General features: G+C 43.0%; 2 protein-coding genes across 3 annotated transcripts in view; both read right to left on the bottom strand.

The window, feature by feature from the left end:
* The window catches only part of LOC115109235 (lysosomal cholesterol signaling protein-like), a 110,347-nt gene that overhangs the window by 13,715 nt on the left and 76,083 nt on the right, over window positions 1–20,549 (bottom strand). The gene's annotated exons all lie outside the window — the stretch shown is intronic.
* The window catches only part of LOC115109212 (obg-like ATPase 1), a 46,376-nt gene continuing 41,406 nt past the window's right edge, over window positions 15,580–20,549 (bottom strand). For both annotated transcript variants that reach the window (XM_029633908.2, XM_029633900.2), the window contains exons 10-11: window positions 18,884–19,006; window positions 15,580–16,092 (exon numbers count right to left, since the gene is read on the bottom strand). In XM_029633908.2, coding sequence (XP_029489768.1) covers window positions 15,988–16,092; window positions 18,884–19,006 — 228 coding nt within the window. In that variant the 3' untranslated portion in view covers window positions 15,580–15,987. The remainder of the gene's footprint in view (window positions 16,093–18,883; window positions 19,007–20,549) is intronic.

Here is a 20,549-nt window from a genome sequence, read left to right on the forward strand (position 1 = left end):
CTATGTCTGTCTGTCTTACTCCAGTCCAAGGAAAGTTATCAGCAATTTCAACAAAGAAATCCAAGTTAAAAGGGAAAGTCAAATATAGATCCTAATAAGAGCAGACATCTAATCCAATATCATAGAAGACATGAGAATGCCGTGAGCAGACTAACTTTTCAGAGCAATTACCCAGTGGGAGTTTTGATGCAACAAGGAGCAAGCTGTTCAATACAATGGTCTGTATAGCTCTGTACAGTTCCATCAATATTCAGTTTATCTTGTAAATATATTACAGTATATTTACACCAAATGTAAGTTGAATTAAATGGCATCACATCTTTCACTACTACTGTATTTTAGCACTGCAATTGATTGCGTATTCAGTAACAACAATAGCTTACAGTGGGTTAAAGAGGAAAATGAGATAAGCACAAGTTTAAATGATGCTGGATAAGATTAATCATATTAACTAAAGCAGACAACCCCTGTAATATCTGTCATTGTCCAGAATTAAGCATTGAGGCAGAGCGTGTTCTTGGTCAGCCAGGATGAAAAGAACAGGATCAAAACTCATATTAGCGTATTGACAGTTGTGTCATGAGGGCCAGTCCAAGAGAGAGGTGACCCCATGGGGAGAAACTGCTCTGCTGGAGACACCTTGTGGGACACTGTAAATGGCGCCTCAGAGGGAAAATGTAAAATGGTGAAAGGAGGGGGAATTGTGGGTAGAATACCAAATGGATCTCGATTACAACTTTGAGAAAGGCATGAATACGGACACAGAAACATTATTCTGGTTTTCTAGGAGTCACTCGGGTTCAGCTGTGGAGCAGGAGGTCCAAAGTCTAGGTACCCACTGATCTCCAGTATTGTAGCAGGTTGGACGTATTCAGTGAAAGTCACTCACTGATAGTCATTTACGCCCAATGAAACCCAGTTTACTATATCAAGGGCAAATAACACAGGCCTGCAATGTACACAACAGCCTCCTCTCAGAACTTGAACAAGGGATAAATTCTGGAATGATGCCCCTTTGGAAAAAATAATCATATTTCTTTCCATTTTGAGTATCTAATGTTCCTTAATACTTCCTGGGGGAGAATCATATTCAAATGAATTCCGATCCATCTGTCAGATCAGCCTGTGACCTTTGGGTCTATCAATAAACAAACAGATTTGGTAAATGTAAAGGAATGCTAGATCTGTCAACATCTTGCAGCAAGCCATGGACACTCCCCCACATGATTTCTTAAAATGGGTTTAAAAAATGGCATTAACTTTATTGTAGGTTTGTTCAGCCTGAAGGTGACAGTAATAAATCAACTTTAAGTTATGCTCTTCCTGTTGTAACAACTTCCAAATGGAAAGCTACTGTGCACCGGCTTTGACAACAGCATCATCCCGGATAACCTAGAGCCACTCCAATTCACATACCGCCCCAATAGATCCACGGATGACGCAATCTCAATCGCACTCCACACTGTCCTTTCCCACCGTGACAAAAGGAACACCAATGTGAGAATGCTGTCCATTGACTACAGCTCAGCGTTCAACACCATAGCGCCCACAAAGCTCATCACTAAGCTAAGGATTCTGGGACTAAACATCTCCCTCTGCAGCTGGACTTCCTGATGGGCCAGATGGTAAGGGTAGTCAAGAACACGTCTGCCACACTGATCCTCAACACTAGGGCCCCTCAGGGGTGCGTGGTTAGTCCACTCCTGTACTCCCTGTTCACCCACGACTGCGTGGCCAAACACGACTCCAACACCATCATTAAGTTTGCAGATGACACAACAGTGGTAGGCCTGATTACCCACAATGATGAAACGGCCTATAGGGAGGAGGTCAGAGACGTGGCAGTGTGGTGCCAGGACAACAACCTCTCCCTCAATGTGAGCAAGACAAAGGAGCTGATTGTGGACTACAGGAAAAGGGGACAAACAGGCTCCCATTAACATCGACGAGGCTGTAGTGGAGCGGGTCGAGAGTTTCAAGTTCCTCTGTGACCACATCACCAACGAACTATCATGGTCCAAACACACCAAGACACTTTTTTTCCCCTCAGGAGACTGATAAGATTTGGCATGGGTCCCTAGATCCTCAAAAAGTTCTACAGCTGCACCATCGAGAGCATCTTGACCAGTTGCATCACTGCCTGGTATGACAACTGCTCAGCATCTGACTGCAAGGTGCTACAGAGGGTAGTGCATACGGCCCAGTACATCACTGGGGCCAAGCTTCCTGCCATCCAGGACCTATATACTAGACGGTGTCAGAGCCCAAAATATTGTCAAAGACTCCAGTAACCCAAGTCATAGACTGTTCTCTTTGCTACCGCACGGCAAGCGGTATTGGAGCGCAAGTCTAGGACCAAAAGGCTCCTTAACAGCTTCTACCCCCAAGCCAAAGAGTGCTGAATCAAATGGCCACCCGGACTATTTACATTTACAGTCTCCACGGAATTTCCAAACACATATCCCTTGTGTGTGCATTGTTTGTACTCAACATGTCAAGGTTATTTATGTGTTTATTTATCATCCCATAAATTCTTTGTAAATTCTCATTCTTTTGGGGTTAAGGCTGAACTATTATAACTATTGTGGCTGCAACCTGGACTCAGGGGTAGATGTAACATAGTAGATACAAATCTGGACACCCAAATTAGCATGATATATTATGTTTGGTATGGTTTGTATTAATTTGTGAATGTCCATCATCCATGTCATATGATATGTTACACATTACAATTAATAATATGTTATTGCAATTCCAATTAGTTGTTACTAACGTTAGCTAAGTGGCTAATGCTAACATTAGCTAGGCAGGGGTTAAATGCCCACATCAGTAGAAATCCACTTTTTTGAGCTGAAAGACGGTGGCCAGAGCTTATCCATGATGTTGCACTACGATTTAAGTCAATAAGTCATTGTTTTAATCAAAGTAGAATATATTTGGGCTTGAATGCCAAATCCGAACTGCCCACTTCGTGTAAATCCTTGTGAATGCCATATCTTTCCCTATGATATGACATACAAATAGTTTTCAGCCTACATTTAGTTTCAGGTCTGGGTTTTATTTGAATGTTACCACCCACCAGCATGGCATTGTTTATTAATCAGAAACAGCTGCAAAGTTCTTCCTTTTTGTGACTGAGATGAGCAAAACAGCCTTGTGTCCAATTGGCTGCATGAGCCAATCGGCCAAACCCGGACAATGCTAGGCCAATTGTGCGCCGCCCTATGGGACTCCCAATCACGACCGGATGTGATTCAGCCTGGATTCAAACCAGGGACTGTAGTGATGCCTCTTGCACTGAGATGTAGTGCCTTAGACCGCTGTGCTACTCTGGAGCCAGCTAGACAGACATACATTGTAGAATAATGGTGAATAATTGTGAATCTAGAGGGGAAAGAAACACACACCTTTTTAGGCGAGGTGCTGGCTAGCGGAGTAGAACACTTTAAAAATATTATAATAGTGAAGACATCAAAACTATGAAATAACACATGTAGAATCATGTAGTAACCAAAAAAGTGTTAAACAAATCCAAATATATTTTGTATTTGAGATTCTTCAAAGTAGCCACCCTTTGCCTTGATGACAGCTTTGCACACTCATAGCTTTCTCTCAACCAGCTTCACCTGGAATGCTTTTCCAACAGTCTTGAAGGAGTTCCCACATATGCTGAGCACTTGTTGGCTGCTTTTCCTTCACTCTGCGGGCCAACTCATCCCAAACCATCTCAATTGGGTTGAGGTTGGGTGATTCTGGAGGCCAGGTCATCTGATGCAGCACTCCATCACTCTGCTCCTTGGTCAAATAGCCCTTACACAGACTGGAGGTGTGTTGCGTCATTGTCCTTTTGAAAAACAAATGGTAGTCCCACTAAGCGCAAACCAGATGAGATGGTGTATCGCTGCAGAATGCTCAAGTGTGCCTTGAATTCTAAAAATATCACACAGTGTCACCAGGAAAGCACCCCCACACCATCACACCTCCTCCTTCATGCTTCACGGTGGGAACCACACGTAAGGAGATCATCCGTTCACCTCCTCTGCGTCTCACAAAGACACGGCGGTTGTAACCAAAAATCTCAAATTTGGACTCATCAGACCAAAGGACAGACTTCCCACCGGTCTAATGTCCATTGCTCATGTTTCTTGGCCCAAGCAAGTCTCTTCTTATTATTGGTGTCCTTTTGTAGTGGTTTCTTTGTAGCAATTCGAACATGAAGGCCTGATTTACGTGGTCTCCTCTGAACAGTTGATGTGTCTTTTACTTGAACTCTGTTAAGCATTTATTTAGGCTGCAATTTCTGAGGCTGGTAACTCTACTGAACTCATGCTCTGCAGCAAAGGTAACTCTGGTTCTTCCTTTCCTGTGGCAGTCCTCATGACAGCCAGATTCATCATAGCGCTGGATGATTTTTGCAACTGCACTTGATTCTTGAAAATTTTACGGATTGATTGACCTTCATGTCTTAAAGTAATGATGGACTGTCATTTATCTTTGCTTATTTGAGCTATTCTTGCCATAATATAGACTTGGTATTTTACCAAATAGGGCTATCTTCTCTATACCAACATTAAGAAGGAAAGAAATTGCACAAATGAACTTTTAACAATGCACACCTGTTAATTGAAATGCATTCCACGTGACTACCTCATGAAGCTGGTTGGGAGAATGCCAAGAGTGTGCAAAACTGTCATCAAAGCAAAGGGTGGCTACTTTGAAGAATATAAAATATATTTAGATTTGTTTCACTTTCTTGGTTACTACATGATTCCATATGTGTTATTTCATAGTTTTGATGTCTTCACTATTATTCTACAATGTAGAAAATAGCAAAGATAAAAATAAAAAAAAACTTGAATGAGTAGGTGTGTCCAAACTTTTGACTGGTACTATATATATATATATATATACACACACACACACACTACCATTCAAAAGTTTGGGGTCACTTAGAAATGTCCTTGTTATTGAAAGAAAATGATTTTTTTTGTCCATTAAAATAACATGAAATTGATCAGAAATACAGTGTAGATGTTGTTAGTGTTGTAAATGACTATTGTAGCTGGAAACAGCAGATTCTTTAATGGAATATCTACATAGGAGTACAGAGGTTCATTATCAGCAACCATCACTCCTGTGTTCCAATTGCATGTTGTGTTAGCTTATCTAAGTTTATAATTTTAAATGGATAATTGATCATTAGAAAACCCTTTTGCAATTATGTTAGCACATCTGAAAACTGTCGTGTCTCCCCCTCTTCAAAGGGGGAGACACCCTGGACCCAAACTGCTATAGACCTATATCCATCCTGCCCTGCCTATCTAAGGTCTTCGAAAGCCAAGTCAACAAACAGGTCACTGACCATCTCGAATCCCACCGTACCTTCTCCGCTGTGCAATCTGGTTTCCGAGCCGGTCACGGGTGCACCTCAGCCACGCTCAAGGTACTAAACGATATCATAACCGCCATCGATAAAAGACAGTACTGTGCAGCCGTCTTCATCGACCTCGCCAAGGCTTTCGACTCTGTCAATCACCATATTCTTATCGGCAGACTCAATAGCCTCGGTTTCTCGGATGACTGCCTTGCCTGGTTCACCAATTACTTTGCAGACAGAGTTCAGTGTGTCAAATCGGAGGGCCTGCTGTCCGGTCCTCTGGCAGTCTCTATGGGGGTGCCACAGGGTTCAATTCTCGGGCCGACTCTTTTCTCTGTATATATCAATGATGTTGCTCTTGCTGCGGGCGATTCCCTGATCCACCTCTACGCAGACGACACCATTCTATATACTTTCGGCCCGTCATTGGACACTGTGCTATCTAACCTCCAAACGAGCTTCAATGCCATACAGCACTCCTTCCGTGGCCTCCAACTGCTCTTAAACGCGAGTAAAACCAAATGCATGCTTTTCAACCGATCGCTGCCTGCACCCGCATGCCCGACTAGCATCACCACCCTGGATGGTTCCGACCTTGAATATGTGGACATCTATAAGTACCTAGGTGTCTGGCTAGACTGCAAACTCTCCTTCCAGACTCACATCAAACATCTCCAATCGAAAATCAAATCAAGAGTCGGCTTTCTATTCCGCAACAAAGCCTCCTTCACTCACGCCGCCAAGCTTACCCTAGTAAAACTGACTATCCTACCGATCCTCGACTTCGGCGATGTCATCTACAAAATGGCTTCCAACACTCTACTCAGCAAACTGGATGCAGTCTATCACAGTGCCATCCGTTTTGTCACCAAAGCACCTTATACCACCCACCACTGCGACTTGTATGCTCTAGTCGGCTGGCCCTCGCTACATATTCGTCGCCAGACCCACTGGCTCCAGGTCATCTACAAGTCCATGCTAGGTAAAGCTCCGCCTTATCTCAGTTCACTGGTCACGATGGCAACACCCATCCGTAGCACCCTCTCCAGCAGGTGTATCTCACTGATCATCCCTAAAGCCAACACCTCATTTGGCCGCCTTTCGAATCCAGTTCTCTGCTGCCTGTGACTGGAACGAATTGCAAAAATCGCTGAAGTTGGAGACTTTTATCTTCCTCACCAACTTCAAACATCTGCTATCTGAGCAGCTAACCGATCGCTGCAGCTGTACATAGTCTATCGGTAAATAGCCCACCCATTTTTACCTACCTCATCCCCATACTGTTTTTATTTATTTACTTTTCTGCTCTTTTGCACACCAATATCTCTACCTGTACATGACCATCTGATCATTTATCATTCCAGTGTTAATCTGCAAAATTGTAATTATTCGCCTACCTCCTCATGTCTTTTGCACACAATGTATATAGACTCCCCTTTTTTCTACTGTGTTATTGACTTGTTAATTGTTTACTCCATGTGTAACTCTGTGTTGTCTGTTCACACTGCTATGCTTTATCTTGGCCAGGTCGCAGTTGCAAATGAGAACTTGTTCTCAACTAGCCTACCTGGTTAAATAAAGGTAAAATAAAAAATTAAAAAATAAAATAAGCATTAAAACTTCTTTAGACTAGTTGACTATCTGGAGCATCAGCATTTGTGGGTTCGATTACAGGCTCAAAATGGCTAGAAACAAAGAACTTTCTTCTGAAACTCATCAGTCTATTCTTGTTCTGAGAAAGGAAGGCTATTCAATGCCAGAAATTGCCAAGAAACTGAAGATCTCGTACAACGCTGTGCACTACTCCCACTTCACAGAACAGCGCAAACTGGCTCTAACCAGAATAGAAAGAGGAGTGGGAGGTCCCGGTGCACAACTGAGCAAGAGGACAAGTACATTAGAGTGTCTAGTTTGAGAAACAGACGCCTCACAAGTCCTCAACTGGCAGCTTTATTAAATAGTACCTGCAAAACACCAGTCTCAACGTCAACAGTGAAGAGACGACTCCAGGATGCTGGCCTTCTAGGCAGAGTTGCAAAGAAAAAGCCATATCTCAGACTGGCCAATAAAAATAAAATATTAAGATGGGCAAAAGAACACAGACACTGGACAGAGGAACTCTGCCTAGAAGGCCAGCATCCTGGAGTCGCCTCTCCACTGTTGACGTTGAGACTGGTGTTTTGCGGGAAAAATGGTATAATTGCATGATATGATAGCATTGCAAACCCACTCCCCCCGTCACCCCAAGAAGAATGGTTTTGGCCACTAAAGTATTTCTTCGTTACGCAGCCTAGCTACCAAAGATTACACTGTGTCCATTACAATGTAGAAAAATGCATATCAGCTATCTTTCAATAGTTATCCATATTAACGGAGCATCATCTCATAGAAATAGATCGTCATCATCTATTTCTATGGCAGATTTGTGGCCGCAATTAATGGAAGATATCAAAACTTTGGAGATAATAGATGGTGACATCTAAAATAGGCCAGTGGCTTCCGTCTGTTTAAATCCAGCTCCAGAACCAGCCATAGAGCCAGCTGCCTAATCTTTTGAATACGGTGCAGTTAAAAAAAACAAGATAGGTTAGCAAGATAGCTAGTTAGATAAGGTTAGCATGCTAGCTAGCTACACTGACAGCTGTCAGTGGCCTATTTGTTGATGTTAATCAATTCCACGTGGAAATTCTCACACCCGATTTGTGAAATAAAACAATAAAACACCGGAGTCTGGTGTTGGTCACATTTCACTCTTTGACTGGGACTTCTGGCGCCGACTGAGATGGCCGCCTCGCTTCGCGTTCCTAGGAAACTATGCAGTTTTTTGTTTTTTTACGTGTTATTTCTTACATTAGTACCCCAGGTCATCTTAGGTTTCATTACATACAGTCGAGAAGAACTACTGAATATAAGATCAGCGCCAACTCACCATCAGTACGACCAAGAATATGTTTTCCGCGACGCGGATCCGGTGTTCTGCCTTACAAACAGGACAACGGAATGGATCGCATGCAGCGACCCAAGGAAAACGACTCCGAAAAAGAGGGAAACGAGGCGGTGTTCTGGTCAGACTCCGAAAAAGGGCACATCGCGCACCACTCCCCAGCATTCTTCTTGCCAATGTCCAGTCTCTTGACAACAAGGTTGACGAAATCCGAGCAAGAGTAGCATTCCAGAGGGACATCAGAGACTGCAACGTTCTCTGCTTCACAGAAACATGGCTTACTGGGAAGACGCTATCCGAGGCGGTGCAGCCAACGGGTTTCTCCACGCATCGCGCCGACAGAAACAAACATCTTTCTGGTAAGAAGAGTGGCGGGGGCGTATGCCTCATGACTAACGAGACATGGTGTGATGAAGGAAACATACAGGAACTCAAATCCTTCTGTTCACCTGATTTAGAATTCCTCACAATCAAATGTAGACCGCATTATCTTCCAAGAGAATTCTCCTCGATTATAATCACAGCCGTATATATCCCCCAAGCAGACACATCGATGGCTCTGAACGAACTTTATTTAACTCTTTGCAAACTGGAAACCATTTATCCGGAGGCTGCATTCATTGTAGCTGGGGATTTTAACAAAGCTAATCTGAAAACAAGACTCCCTAAATTTTACCAGCATATCGATTGCGCAACCAGGGGTGGTAAAACCTTGGATCATTGTTACTCTAACTTCCGCGACGCATATAAGGCCCTGCCCCGCCCCCTTTCGGAAAAGCTGACCACGACTCCATTTTGCTGATCCCTGCCTACAGGCAGAAACTAAAACAAGAGGCTCCCACGCTGAGGTCTGTCCAACGCTGGTCAGACCAAGCTGACTCCACACTCCAAGACTGCTTCCATCACGTGGACTGGGACATGTTTCGTATTGCGTCAGATGGAAATATTGACGAATACGCTGATTCGGTGTGCGAGTTCATTAGAACGTGCGTCGAAGATGTCGTTCCCATAGCAACGATAAAAACATTCCCAAACCAGAAACCGTGGATTGATGGCAGCATTCGCGTGAAACTGAAAGCGCGAACCACTGCTTTTAATCAGGGCAAGGTGTCTGGTAATATGTCCGAATATAAACAATGCAGCTATTCCCTCCGCAGGGCTATTAAACAAGCTAAGCGTCAGTACAGAGACAAAGTGGAATCTCAATTCAATGGCTCAGACTCTACAGTCAATCACGGACTACAAGAAGAAACCCAGCCCAGTCACGGACCAGGATGTCTTGCTCCCAGGCAGACTAAATCACTTTTTGCCCGCTTTGAGGACAATACAGTGCCACTGACACGGCCTGCAACGAAAACATGCGGTCTCTCCTTCACTGCAGCCGAGGTGAGTAAGACATTTAAACGTGTTAACCCTCGCAAGGCTGCAGGCCCAGACGGCATCCCCAGCCACGCCCTCAGAGCATGCGCAGACCAGCTGGCCGGTGTGTTTACGGACATATTCAATCAATCCCTATACCAGTCTGCTGTTCCCACATGCTTCAAGAGGGCCACCATTGTTCCTGTTCCCAAGAAAGCTAAGGTAACTGAGCTAAACGACTACCGCCCCGTAGCACTCACCTCCGTCATCATGAAGTGCTTTGAGAGACTAGTCAAGGACCATATCACCTCCACCCTACCTGACACCCTAGACCCACTCCAATTTGCTTACCGCCCAAATAGGTCCACAGACGATGCAATCTCAACCACACTGCACACTGCCCTAACCCACCTGGACAAGAGGAATACCTATGTGAGAATGCTGTTCATCGACTACAGCTCGGCATTCAATACCATAGTACCCTCCAAGCTCGTCATCAAGCTCGAGACCCTGGGTCTCGACCCCGCCCTGTGCAACTGGGTACTGGACTTCCTGACGGGCCGCCCACAGGTGGTGAGGGTAGGCAACAACATCTCCTCCCCGCTGATCCTCAACACGGGGCCCCACAAGGGTGCGTTCTGAGCCCTCTCCTGTACTCCCTGTTCACCCACGACTGCGTGGCCATGCACGCCTCCAACTCAATCATCAAGTTTGCGGACGACACAACAGTGGTAGGCTTGATTACCAACAACGACAAGACGGCCTACAGGGAGGAGGTGAGGGCCCTCGGAGTGTGGTGTCAGGAAAATAACCTCACACTCAACGTCAACAAAACTAAGGAGATGATTGTGGACTTCAGGAAACAGCAGAGGGAACACCCCCCTATCCACATTGATGGATCAGTAGTGGAGAGGGTAGCAAGTTTTAAGTTCCTCGGCATACACATCACAGACAAACTGAATTGGTCCACTCACACTGACAGCGTCGTGAAGAAGGCGCAGCAGCGCCTCTTCAACCTCAGGAGGCTGAAGAAATTCGGCTTGTCACCAAAAGCACTCACAAACTTCTACAGATGCACAATCGAGAGCATCCTGGCGGGCTGTATCACCGCCTGGTACGGCAACTGCTCCGCCCTCAACCGTAAGGCTCTCCAGAGGGTAGTGAGGTCTGCACAACGCATCACCGGGGGCAAACTACCTGCCCTCCAGGACACCTACACCACCCGATGTTACAGGAAGGCCATAAAGATCATCAAGGACATCAACCACCCGAACCACTGCCTGTTCACCCCGCTATCATCCAGAAGGCGAGGTCAGTACAGGTGCATCAAAGCTGGGACCGAGAGACTGAAAAACAGCTTCTATCTCAAGGCCATCAGACTGTTAAACAGCAATCACTAACATTGAGTGGCTGCTGCCAACACACTGTCATTGACACTGACCCAACTCCAGCCACTTTAATAATGGGAATTGATGGGAAATGATGTAAATATATCACTAGCCACTTTAAACAATGCTACCTTATATAATGTTACTTACCCTACACTATTCATCTCATATGCATATGTATATACTGTACTCTAGATCATCGACTGCATTCTTATGTCACTAGCCACTTTAACTATGCCACTTTGTTTACTTTGTCTACATACTCATCTCATATGTATATACTGTACTCGATACCATCTACTGTATGCTGCTCTGTACCATCACTCATTCATATATCCTTATGTACATATTCCTTATCCCCTTACACTGTGTATAAGACAGTAGTTTTGGAATTGTTAGTTAGATTACTTGTTGGTTATCACTGCATTGTCGGAACTAGAAGCACAAGCATTTCGCTACACTCGCATTAACATCTGCTAACCATGTGTATGTGACAAATAAAATTTGATTTGATTTGATTTGAATATGTATAAGTAGCCTTCGTCATTCTTTGGAGGGGGAACCTAAACGTGCGTTTCCTCACTATGACAGGAAATTACATCAAAATATAGGTGGCAACTTCCTCTGCGGGGAGTCCTTTAAGGTTAGGGTTAAGGTTAGGGTTAGGAGTAGGTTAAATGGTTAGGGCTAGGGGAAGGGTTAGCTAACATGCTAAATTAGTTGCAAAGTAGCTCAAAAGTAGTTTCAAAGTTTCAAACTAATTAGCTCAAATGCCAAAGTTGTCCTTGATGAGATTCAAACACGCAACCTTTGGTTTGCTAGACATTCACGTTATTTGTCATAAGTAACCTTCTGTCTTATGTAACCGTACCAAACGTAACATATCATACTAATTTGAGTGTCCCAGATTTTCATTTACTATGTTATGTCTAGTCTATGAGACCAGGCTGGTGATTTACAATAGCAGGCTTTGGTATTTCATGAGTGCACTTTTTAGAACTGGCTTTTTATTCTCTGCCATTCTTGATTTGGTGCCATTGTGGTTAGCCTCTGGGCGGAGTGGCACCACTTGATTGATGATGCTGACAGAACGTTTGTACCAATAGACAGAGAGGGCCCAAACAGCTACTAATCGTTGTTGATGTCCCTACATCCAACTACTGTCCTTCATTCTGTAAATTCATTGTAATTGATCTGACTTAAAAATATAACTACTTTCAACACATTAAATCATTTCAATGTCAGATATGATACCACAAATTGTTATTAAACCAAGTGTGAAATGTGGGAATCATTTTACAGTAAAGCAAGCAGAGAGATCACTGTAACATCAAAGCTGTTCTCCAATAAAGTCTAAAAACATTTATTTACTTTTTTTTTTAAATTAAAAATAATAATTATTATTGAACCTTTATTTAATTTAACTAGGCAAGTCAGTTAAGAACAAATTCTTATTTAAAATAACGGCCTACATCGGCCAAACCCGGACAACGCCGGGCCAATTGTGCGCCACCCTATGGGACTCCCAACCACGGCCGGTTGTGATACAGCCTGGATTAGACAGCTAAATTAGACAGCTTGAATGATTTGCCTTCTACTAATGCAAACTATTTAACAAGACATGATATACAGGCAGATGTGGAGTTCCCTTACAGAAAGGAGACCAAATTAGCCCTGCTCTGACCCTTTGATAGCAAGCTTGTTGGTATTAAACACCAAAATGGCCTACTTATGACCTGATTAAAGACCAGAATCCTTTTATGGTGTTTTTTCTTAAGGGGTACATCTGTACGATTCTAAATAACATTATTACCTTTCCTAAGAAATGTACTGTCACTGCATTATATGAAAAACAAAACACTGACGGCAGACCACAGAGAACAATTTGTCAATCCAAGGCCCTTAAAACTGCACTAGATGAATGGGCCTCAAAGTAAAGTTTGGGGGTTGGCTAACAACAACAACACCACTCTTGCCTAAAAAGAATGTGAAGGAATGTCTTTAGCCCCCGCTGTAGTCCCTGGAGAAACTTCATGGTTTCCCTCACACAATAATTAACCTAAAATACCCCCAGTAGCTTAACTTACACAAGCATATAGAACACACAGTGGGGCAAAAAAGTATTTAGTCAGCCACCAATTGTGCAAGTTCTCCCATTTAAAAAGATGAGAGGCCTGTAATTTTCATCATAGTTTCATTGTCTGTGAGAGCCAGAAATCTTGCTTGTTTGTAGGTGACCAAATACTTATTTTCCACCATAATTTGCAAATAAATTCATTAAAAATCCTACAATGTGATTTTCTGTTTTCTTTTTCTAATTTTGTCTGTCATAGTTGATGTGTACCTATGATAAAAATTACAGGCCTCTCTCATCTTTTTAAGTGGGAGAACTTGCACAATTGGTGGCTGACTAAATACTTTTTTGCCCCACTGTACATAGCAACTATGATGGCCAGTGAAAGTTGTTGAGTGTTCTTAATGGGGCTACTGTAGGAGGAAGATTTGTAATGCCGCAAGACCTACAATGCCTTGAAAAAGTATTTGTCCCCTTTCTGATTTTCTCTATTTTGATAGTGAATGTTATCAGATCTTCAACCAAAACCTAATATTAGATAAAGGGAACATGGGTTTACAAAGAACAAAAACAAAGTATCCTTATTTGATTTATTTAATTAACAAAGTTATGCAACACCCAATTCCCCTGTGTGAAAAAGTAATTGCCCACTTACACTCAATAAGTGGTTGTTATTCCTGTAGTTGTTGATCAGTCTCTCACATCGCTGTGTGGGGAATTTCAGCCCACTCTAGCATACAGAACTGCTTTAACTCAGTGACATTTATGGGTTTTCAAGCATGAACTTCTCGTTTCATGTCCTGCCAAAACATCCTGGGATTAGGTCTGGACTTTGACTAGGCCATTCCCAAAATTCTAAATAGTTTTTTTTGTTGTTGCCATTTTCATGTAGACTTGATTGTGTGTTTTGGATCATTGTCTTGCTGATGACCCAGCTGCGCTTCAGCTCACAGATTAATAGCCTGACATTCTCCTGTAGAATTATCTGATTCAGAGCAGAATTCATGGTTCCTTCTATTAAGGCAAGTTGTCCAGGTCCTGAGGCAGCAAAGCATCCCCAAACCATCACACTACCACCACCATGCTTGACCGTTGGTATAAGGTTCTTACTGTGGAAATGCAGTGTTTGGTTTTCCACGGGACAAATGCGACCCATGTCATCCAAAAAGTTATACTTTTGACTCATCTGTCCATAGAACATTCTTCGAAGAGTATTGGTGATCATCCAGGTGCTTTTTTAGATATATTCAGTCAACTTTTTGGACGAGATGGGTCCCATTATGCCTGGCGAAAACCAGACACTGCATTCCACGGTAAGAACCTCATACCAACGGTCACGCATGGTGGAGGTAGTGTCATGGTTTGGGGATGCTTTGCTGCCTCAGGACCTGGACGACTTGCCTTAATAGAAGGAACCATGAATTCTGCACTATATGAGAGAATTCTACAGGAGAATGTCAGGCCATCCGTTTTCTTCCGCCATCAAACATGATCCTAGTTTTTGGTCATGATTCTATTTTTGATTATATCTTGAAGACAGTAATACAACTTTATTTCAATGCCAAACACTATGCTTTGCAGGGTTTGTGCCGTCTTTGTTTGGTCAACACACAATTTCTTTAAGCTAGTGCATGCAATGCACTTCCAGAGAAATGACCATTTTTATTCAATCTTTGTGCCTCTACGAGAAGGCCATTTTGTTCTCTGCAGAGAGGGTTATTTATAGAGGCAAGATATTCAGCGAAGGAGCTTGATCCGCTCTGTGTTCTCACTCCTGTGGAGCAGACCATTTCACTTTGCAGCAGCGTCCGCAGCTCCAGCCATACCATTCCATCAGCATAAATGCCTCAAAAACACTTACACACAAAGTATACAGGTGAGAAAAACACTACTTCAGTGGGACTAGGAATGTTTTTTTTGTGTTTTTCTTTTTTTAGTTGAGCTCCCGAATTGTGACTTCTATTTTCTTTTCAGAATTGAATATAAATAAAGACTTCTGTGAAGACTATGTTTTGGTTTAGTTGTTGCGTTTTCCCGGTCATTCAGTAGAATGGCGACACAGAGGAATTATTACAAAAACAGCCTTCAGGCATACCTGTCTAATGATAATGGCACTCTCAATAATAATGGGGTGTACATTTAGAAGCAGTCTCTTTAAATACAGAACATCTCAGGATATCAGGACTAACCATGGAGAGGAAAGGTTCATTCAAACACAATTTCACCTGACCAATTCTCTTGTATGAAATAATCAATATCCCACACTTAGGCCTCTACAATAAGAATCGCTTTACAGATACAATTATGGTTGTCCTCTCTCTGCCAGAGCCACTGTCAACTGTGTCTTTTAATTCTGTAATCAGTTGCCAGCAGGACCCACTATCGCCGTCTACAACCCGCGAGCCAGTCAATACAGACATCCCCAAACACACACAGGCTGGTTTTGTCAAATGTTTTATTGAGTATAGACATCTGGGCTACTGTAAAACATGCATTATCTCCGGAAGGAGGAGAGGAGCAGGTCGCATTGTCCCTGCTGTCAGCTGTGTCAGGCCTGGCACCAGTGATGGAGATTAATGAAGTATCAAGAGAGTAATATGCTTCTTCAAATGCTCCTACCAAAAGCTGTCAACGTTTAGTGGACCTGTTCTTTGGCAAGGGGGACTGTATGGAATTCTCCTGAACCAAAAACAAACCGGGATAATGTGGCAGAGTGGGCAGTAGGTAGGACTGAGCCGACCTGGCAGGTATCAATCACAATCTCCAGCTTCATTCTGTCTAAAACAAAGAAGAGGAATTATCTAACGGCACAGTCCATTCTGGTAGCCAACAGACTGTGACGGAGTCACTTCTTAGTCTTGGGCTGGTTCGGCGTGTTGAATTTGAAAAAGATGACGTCTCCGTCCTCCACAATGTAGGTTTTCCCCTGTTGTCTGTATTTCCCCGATGCCTGTAAAACAGAGAAACACAACACCTAATTAATGACAGTAATGAAAAACAAGAAATGGCTATAAATAGTAAATTAGCAATGAACACACGTGATCATCTCACTCTTTCCTGAAAACAGCATATACACACAGTCATGTTTTATTCATGGGGTGACTAGATTCCCACTGAGTGAACAACCCTCTTCTCTGTCAATTTCCATTCATATGTACAAGTAAAATGTTAATAACGCTCTTCATTATAGCAACCTCATACTTCTCAAGGAAACAAAATAAGTTCCAACATTTCTTTTGTATACATTAGATGTGTTTGTTCCCCTTCCCGGGCAAACTCAAAATAATTGACTTGAAGTGCTAATACGGACGGGTTTATGCATTCTGGTTCTGCACAGAGCACAATTAATTAGAAGAATCAATGTCCCTTTAAAGGCTCAGGAGACCATTTAATCCAGACTCTATAGCACCAGAAACACTGCTTGGAGGGGGGGGGGGGGATCAATGGCTATTTGTGATTCCAGAGTATGTATTAAACCAGACACGTCTAACTGGTTCATTTGCACTTGAAAGCAGCCATCTGGAGGAGCAAGCTTGGCTTAAGCAGATATGATTACTAATAATGTGATATCCCTGTACGCTGGCCTATTCAAACAGCCCATTCCCACAACTGACATGAACTAGCATTGGCCTTAATGCTGCAGTCAAAAATGCTCCATGTCCACATATACACGAGGGAACGGGGATTGGAAGGAGAGCATGCAACAGGACCTGAGGCTCTGACGTCAGGCTTCTATAACAATCATGTTCAAACCCCTAGAGCCCTGCACATTTCACCCTCTCCTGACACTTTAGGAACTAGTAACCAGAAATACATTACAGAGGATTTATACACATTTTTTTACAAAGAATTGAGGTGAAATATTATTGAATTATTCAAATGTTTTGGTAATTTCCAGATCCCTATAGGGCTAGTATTGTAGTGCATGGATATCTGCCAGACAGAGGATTTGGAGATCTACTGGGTGACATTAGGAGTCAGTATGCCAAGCTCTCACTCCTTGCCAGTGCTAATCACACATCTCCTGCACAGGATTTAGGAGGGATTACTGTCTGATACTCATCTAGAAACTCTGTGATCTCCACTTTGTCCACATCCCTAATTGTTTAATCCATATATTCCATTGGTGAAACAACTTCTCACTGTTACTTTTAGACCTGCTGCATTTTAAAACAGAAGCCAGGCCAATTTCAGGTTAAAAAGTATCCAATTACCACATGGTTTGATGTCATCAACAGCTATTGGCTGGTGGTCAAGTTTAATCGTGTTTGAAGCTTAAGTACCACAACTATCTACATAATAGGACTGTGAAGGGCTTTGTACCCACTAATAACAGATGCCAGTCAAGGTTCTGGAGGTAAACCAATAGAGGCACTTCCTCCAGACACGTGCTAACCACTGACACGGACAGATTCATGTCCTGCTGTGTCAAGGGCAGGACCATACAAGACAAACCAACAGCATCAGACACACTAGTCACGGTGGGTGTCGGGAAATTGCTACAATCCATTGTGTGACATGGAACACTTTGGAATGTTGTTCCTTGCACCGAGCTTTCTTCTGAAAAAAAGAAAACGCAAGACCCAATAGCGTTAACTCGACCAGGCCGACGAGAGGTGTTGTAGTTGAAGCCAATGTCTTACAGTTACCCTGAGCATTTCCATGCACTCATAGACTGAGAATAAAAACGTGTAATGATCCAATGCAGCCATTTTTATCTCAATATCAAATCATTTCTGGGTAAAAATTAAGTACCTTGTTGTGATTGTTTTAAATTAAAATGGACAAAAAGAAACAAAACTGGCTGGGACTGTTGGGGAGTGGTCTGAGTGGGGAGGGGCAAACTCAAAACTAGCTGTTATTGGCAGAGAGATTTGGAACTATTTCTTATTGGTCTATTAACCAATTTACCGCCTGGTGATGTTACCAGGCAGGCCAAAACTCAATCCTAACCAAACAGGCTGAGATTTCAGGCAGTCTTTTCAAACAGCTCGTACACTAAAAGGGCATTGTCATAATTTTCACAGTATTATTCCAACCTCGTAGTGTGGAAGTATGTACAACCACAGGCAAATCACGTTTTTGACTGCACTGGGCCTTTAAGCGCTCAGCGACATAACCTGCTGTATTTATCGTAGAGCTATTGTCTTCACAAATTCACCATGAAGTACAGTGATTATATTTGACAGAGCAGAGCCCATTTAAAAGCCACATCCCAGTAAAAAGGTCAAAACAAACATTGGCAGTTACATTGGCAGTTATAAAAGAAGATATGCAGGCCACACTTATGTGCTGTTCATCCGTGAAACAGTCCTTGTGTAAAAAAAAAATGTCACACTTTATTTAACTTGCCCCTTTATATCGCTGTAACAGTGCTGCTACAGTGGCTTGGGGATTTGGCGGCAAAGAGTGTAAAGCTAACGGTGTGCTCTATAGATGTGGCTGGTTAACGCCTGGTGGGGTACCGAGAGCTTCCTCTGAGCGGCTGGTCTGAGGTATAAGAAAGGCCTACCATGAGCCTGTTAGAGCAGATTGGGATAAAGATATGTGCAGCAGGAGTAGAATTGCAGTGTTTAGAGACGGAATCAGTTGGCTTGTCAGGTGCGCTGGCGGAGTGTGTGCAGTAATTTCTTCCCCTGAGTAAAGGTGAAGAGCATTTGCAGTGCGAGCGGTGTGGTGACTGTCAGCTCCACTGATCACAGGAGACTTCCCTCATCTCCTGGCGCACCCCGACGGCTCACCTTGACAGCGTTCTCACTGCCTCCCTCTTTAAAATCCTCAAATTTCATTACTTCAGCCATAATGAAGCCCTTCTCAAAGTCCGTGTGGATCTTGCCGGCTGCCTGTGGAGCCTTGGTTCCTTTCTGTCAGGAGGAGGAAAGAGAAAGGACACACAAGGTAAATTAATTGTTTTGGAGAAGATGGATTACAGCACAGGACTGACATGCTGTTTGATAGGGGGATGGTGAAGTGAGCATGGCTAGGGGGTGTGTTGGGGGTTATTCTTACCTCGCTCCTGATTTCTGGATAGCACTACACACCGTTGTGCATTGGTAGAGCAGCCTTGAGGCCGATAAGGAGTCAGAGCTGCTATCAATGCCCACCAGCAATTTCTGATTCCCATTCCAGGGTGCTATTGATTTCTGTCCAAGCAATCTTGCCTCATTGTGGGTTGCGACTTTGGCCTCAGGTCGTCAGAGAGCGAGAGGGGCAGTGTTGCAGTGGGAGAGACACTATATTGACCTGGCTGTATCATACCTGACCATTTTGAAATAGAAACGTTCACTATATTTTATATACAGTGTGTACTGTCTGCATATGTATTTGTACATATTCTTACTCCTCTTTGTCGTGTTTGAACTTCCTCAAAAGGTTTTCATAGCACAGCAGACGATTGAAAGGCAATGTAAAAGTTCCCTTTATGGAATATACATTTGAATTTAAATGGAACATACATAATAATGGAATAACCATGGAAAATATCAAATTGATTGTTTTAGATGTCCATTCCGAGTACCAAAAACAACTGTTTTCCCTAACTGTTTTATAAATTCTTTCTACATTAAATCCCATTTAGCGCTAGAAGTTACAACTGTCTCTGATAAAATACGCAATTTATATGCATTGAAATAATGCTGGGGGAAATTGACAAATGACCCAAATAAGTGACATTCCTGCTCTGCATCATTATGTCTTGTGCCTGTCGACCTGCTCTCCCTCTCTCCCTCTCCCTGCTCTGTAGCACTGTGCCTCGAAACTGTTGAGCACCTTTAATTATGTATATAATCAGGTTGGGGTCAACATATTTCATGCCAAAAGAATGATGTGTATTTAATGACTCCAATACATTACCATCCCTATGCAATCTCATTGACGGAGTGCTTGTAAGTTTAACTACCATTAATCAGCATCAAGGTTTGTCTAGGTGGAGAAAAATAGATTAGGGGATGATTTTGTCCTATGCCACACTACAAGAGGTACACATCATAGTAGTTAACAGCTATGCAGAGCAGCCTGATAGATAATGGTCACCTCGAGGCTGCCTAATAAAGCATGCTAAAGGGCTTAGCAGCACCACGTTACAGAGTGCAGTTTTTACAATGTAAGATGTATTGGGTTAATATAGTTACTCACCGATGCTTACCAGACTAAATGCCTCTCACACACAATCAAGGCTAGCCATAATCAGTTATGTCAAAGGAGACAAGCCCACAGGAGAGAAAGGCTTGGAGGACTTCTGTTACTTTCCTAAACACACCGAGGACATCACTCATGGCTGGGAGGAGGTGGCTCATATATTATTGTCAATCAAAAACTTTAAGCTCAAAGTCGTCTTTTTCTTAAGAACGTACTGTACATACTTTCAGTTTAGCCTTAAACACTGCTCACATTACTTACATGTGTTAG

This window comes from Oncorhynchus nerka, linkage group LG3 (assembly GCF_034236695.1).
Source record: "Oncorhynchus nerka isolate Pitt River linkage group LG3, Oner_Uvic_2.0, whole genome shotgun sequence".
Taxonomy (NCBI): domain Eukaryota; kingdom Metazoa; phylum Chordata; class Actinopteri; order Salmoniformes; family Salmonidae; genus Oncorhynchus; species Oncorhynchus nerka.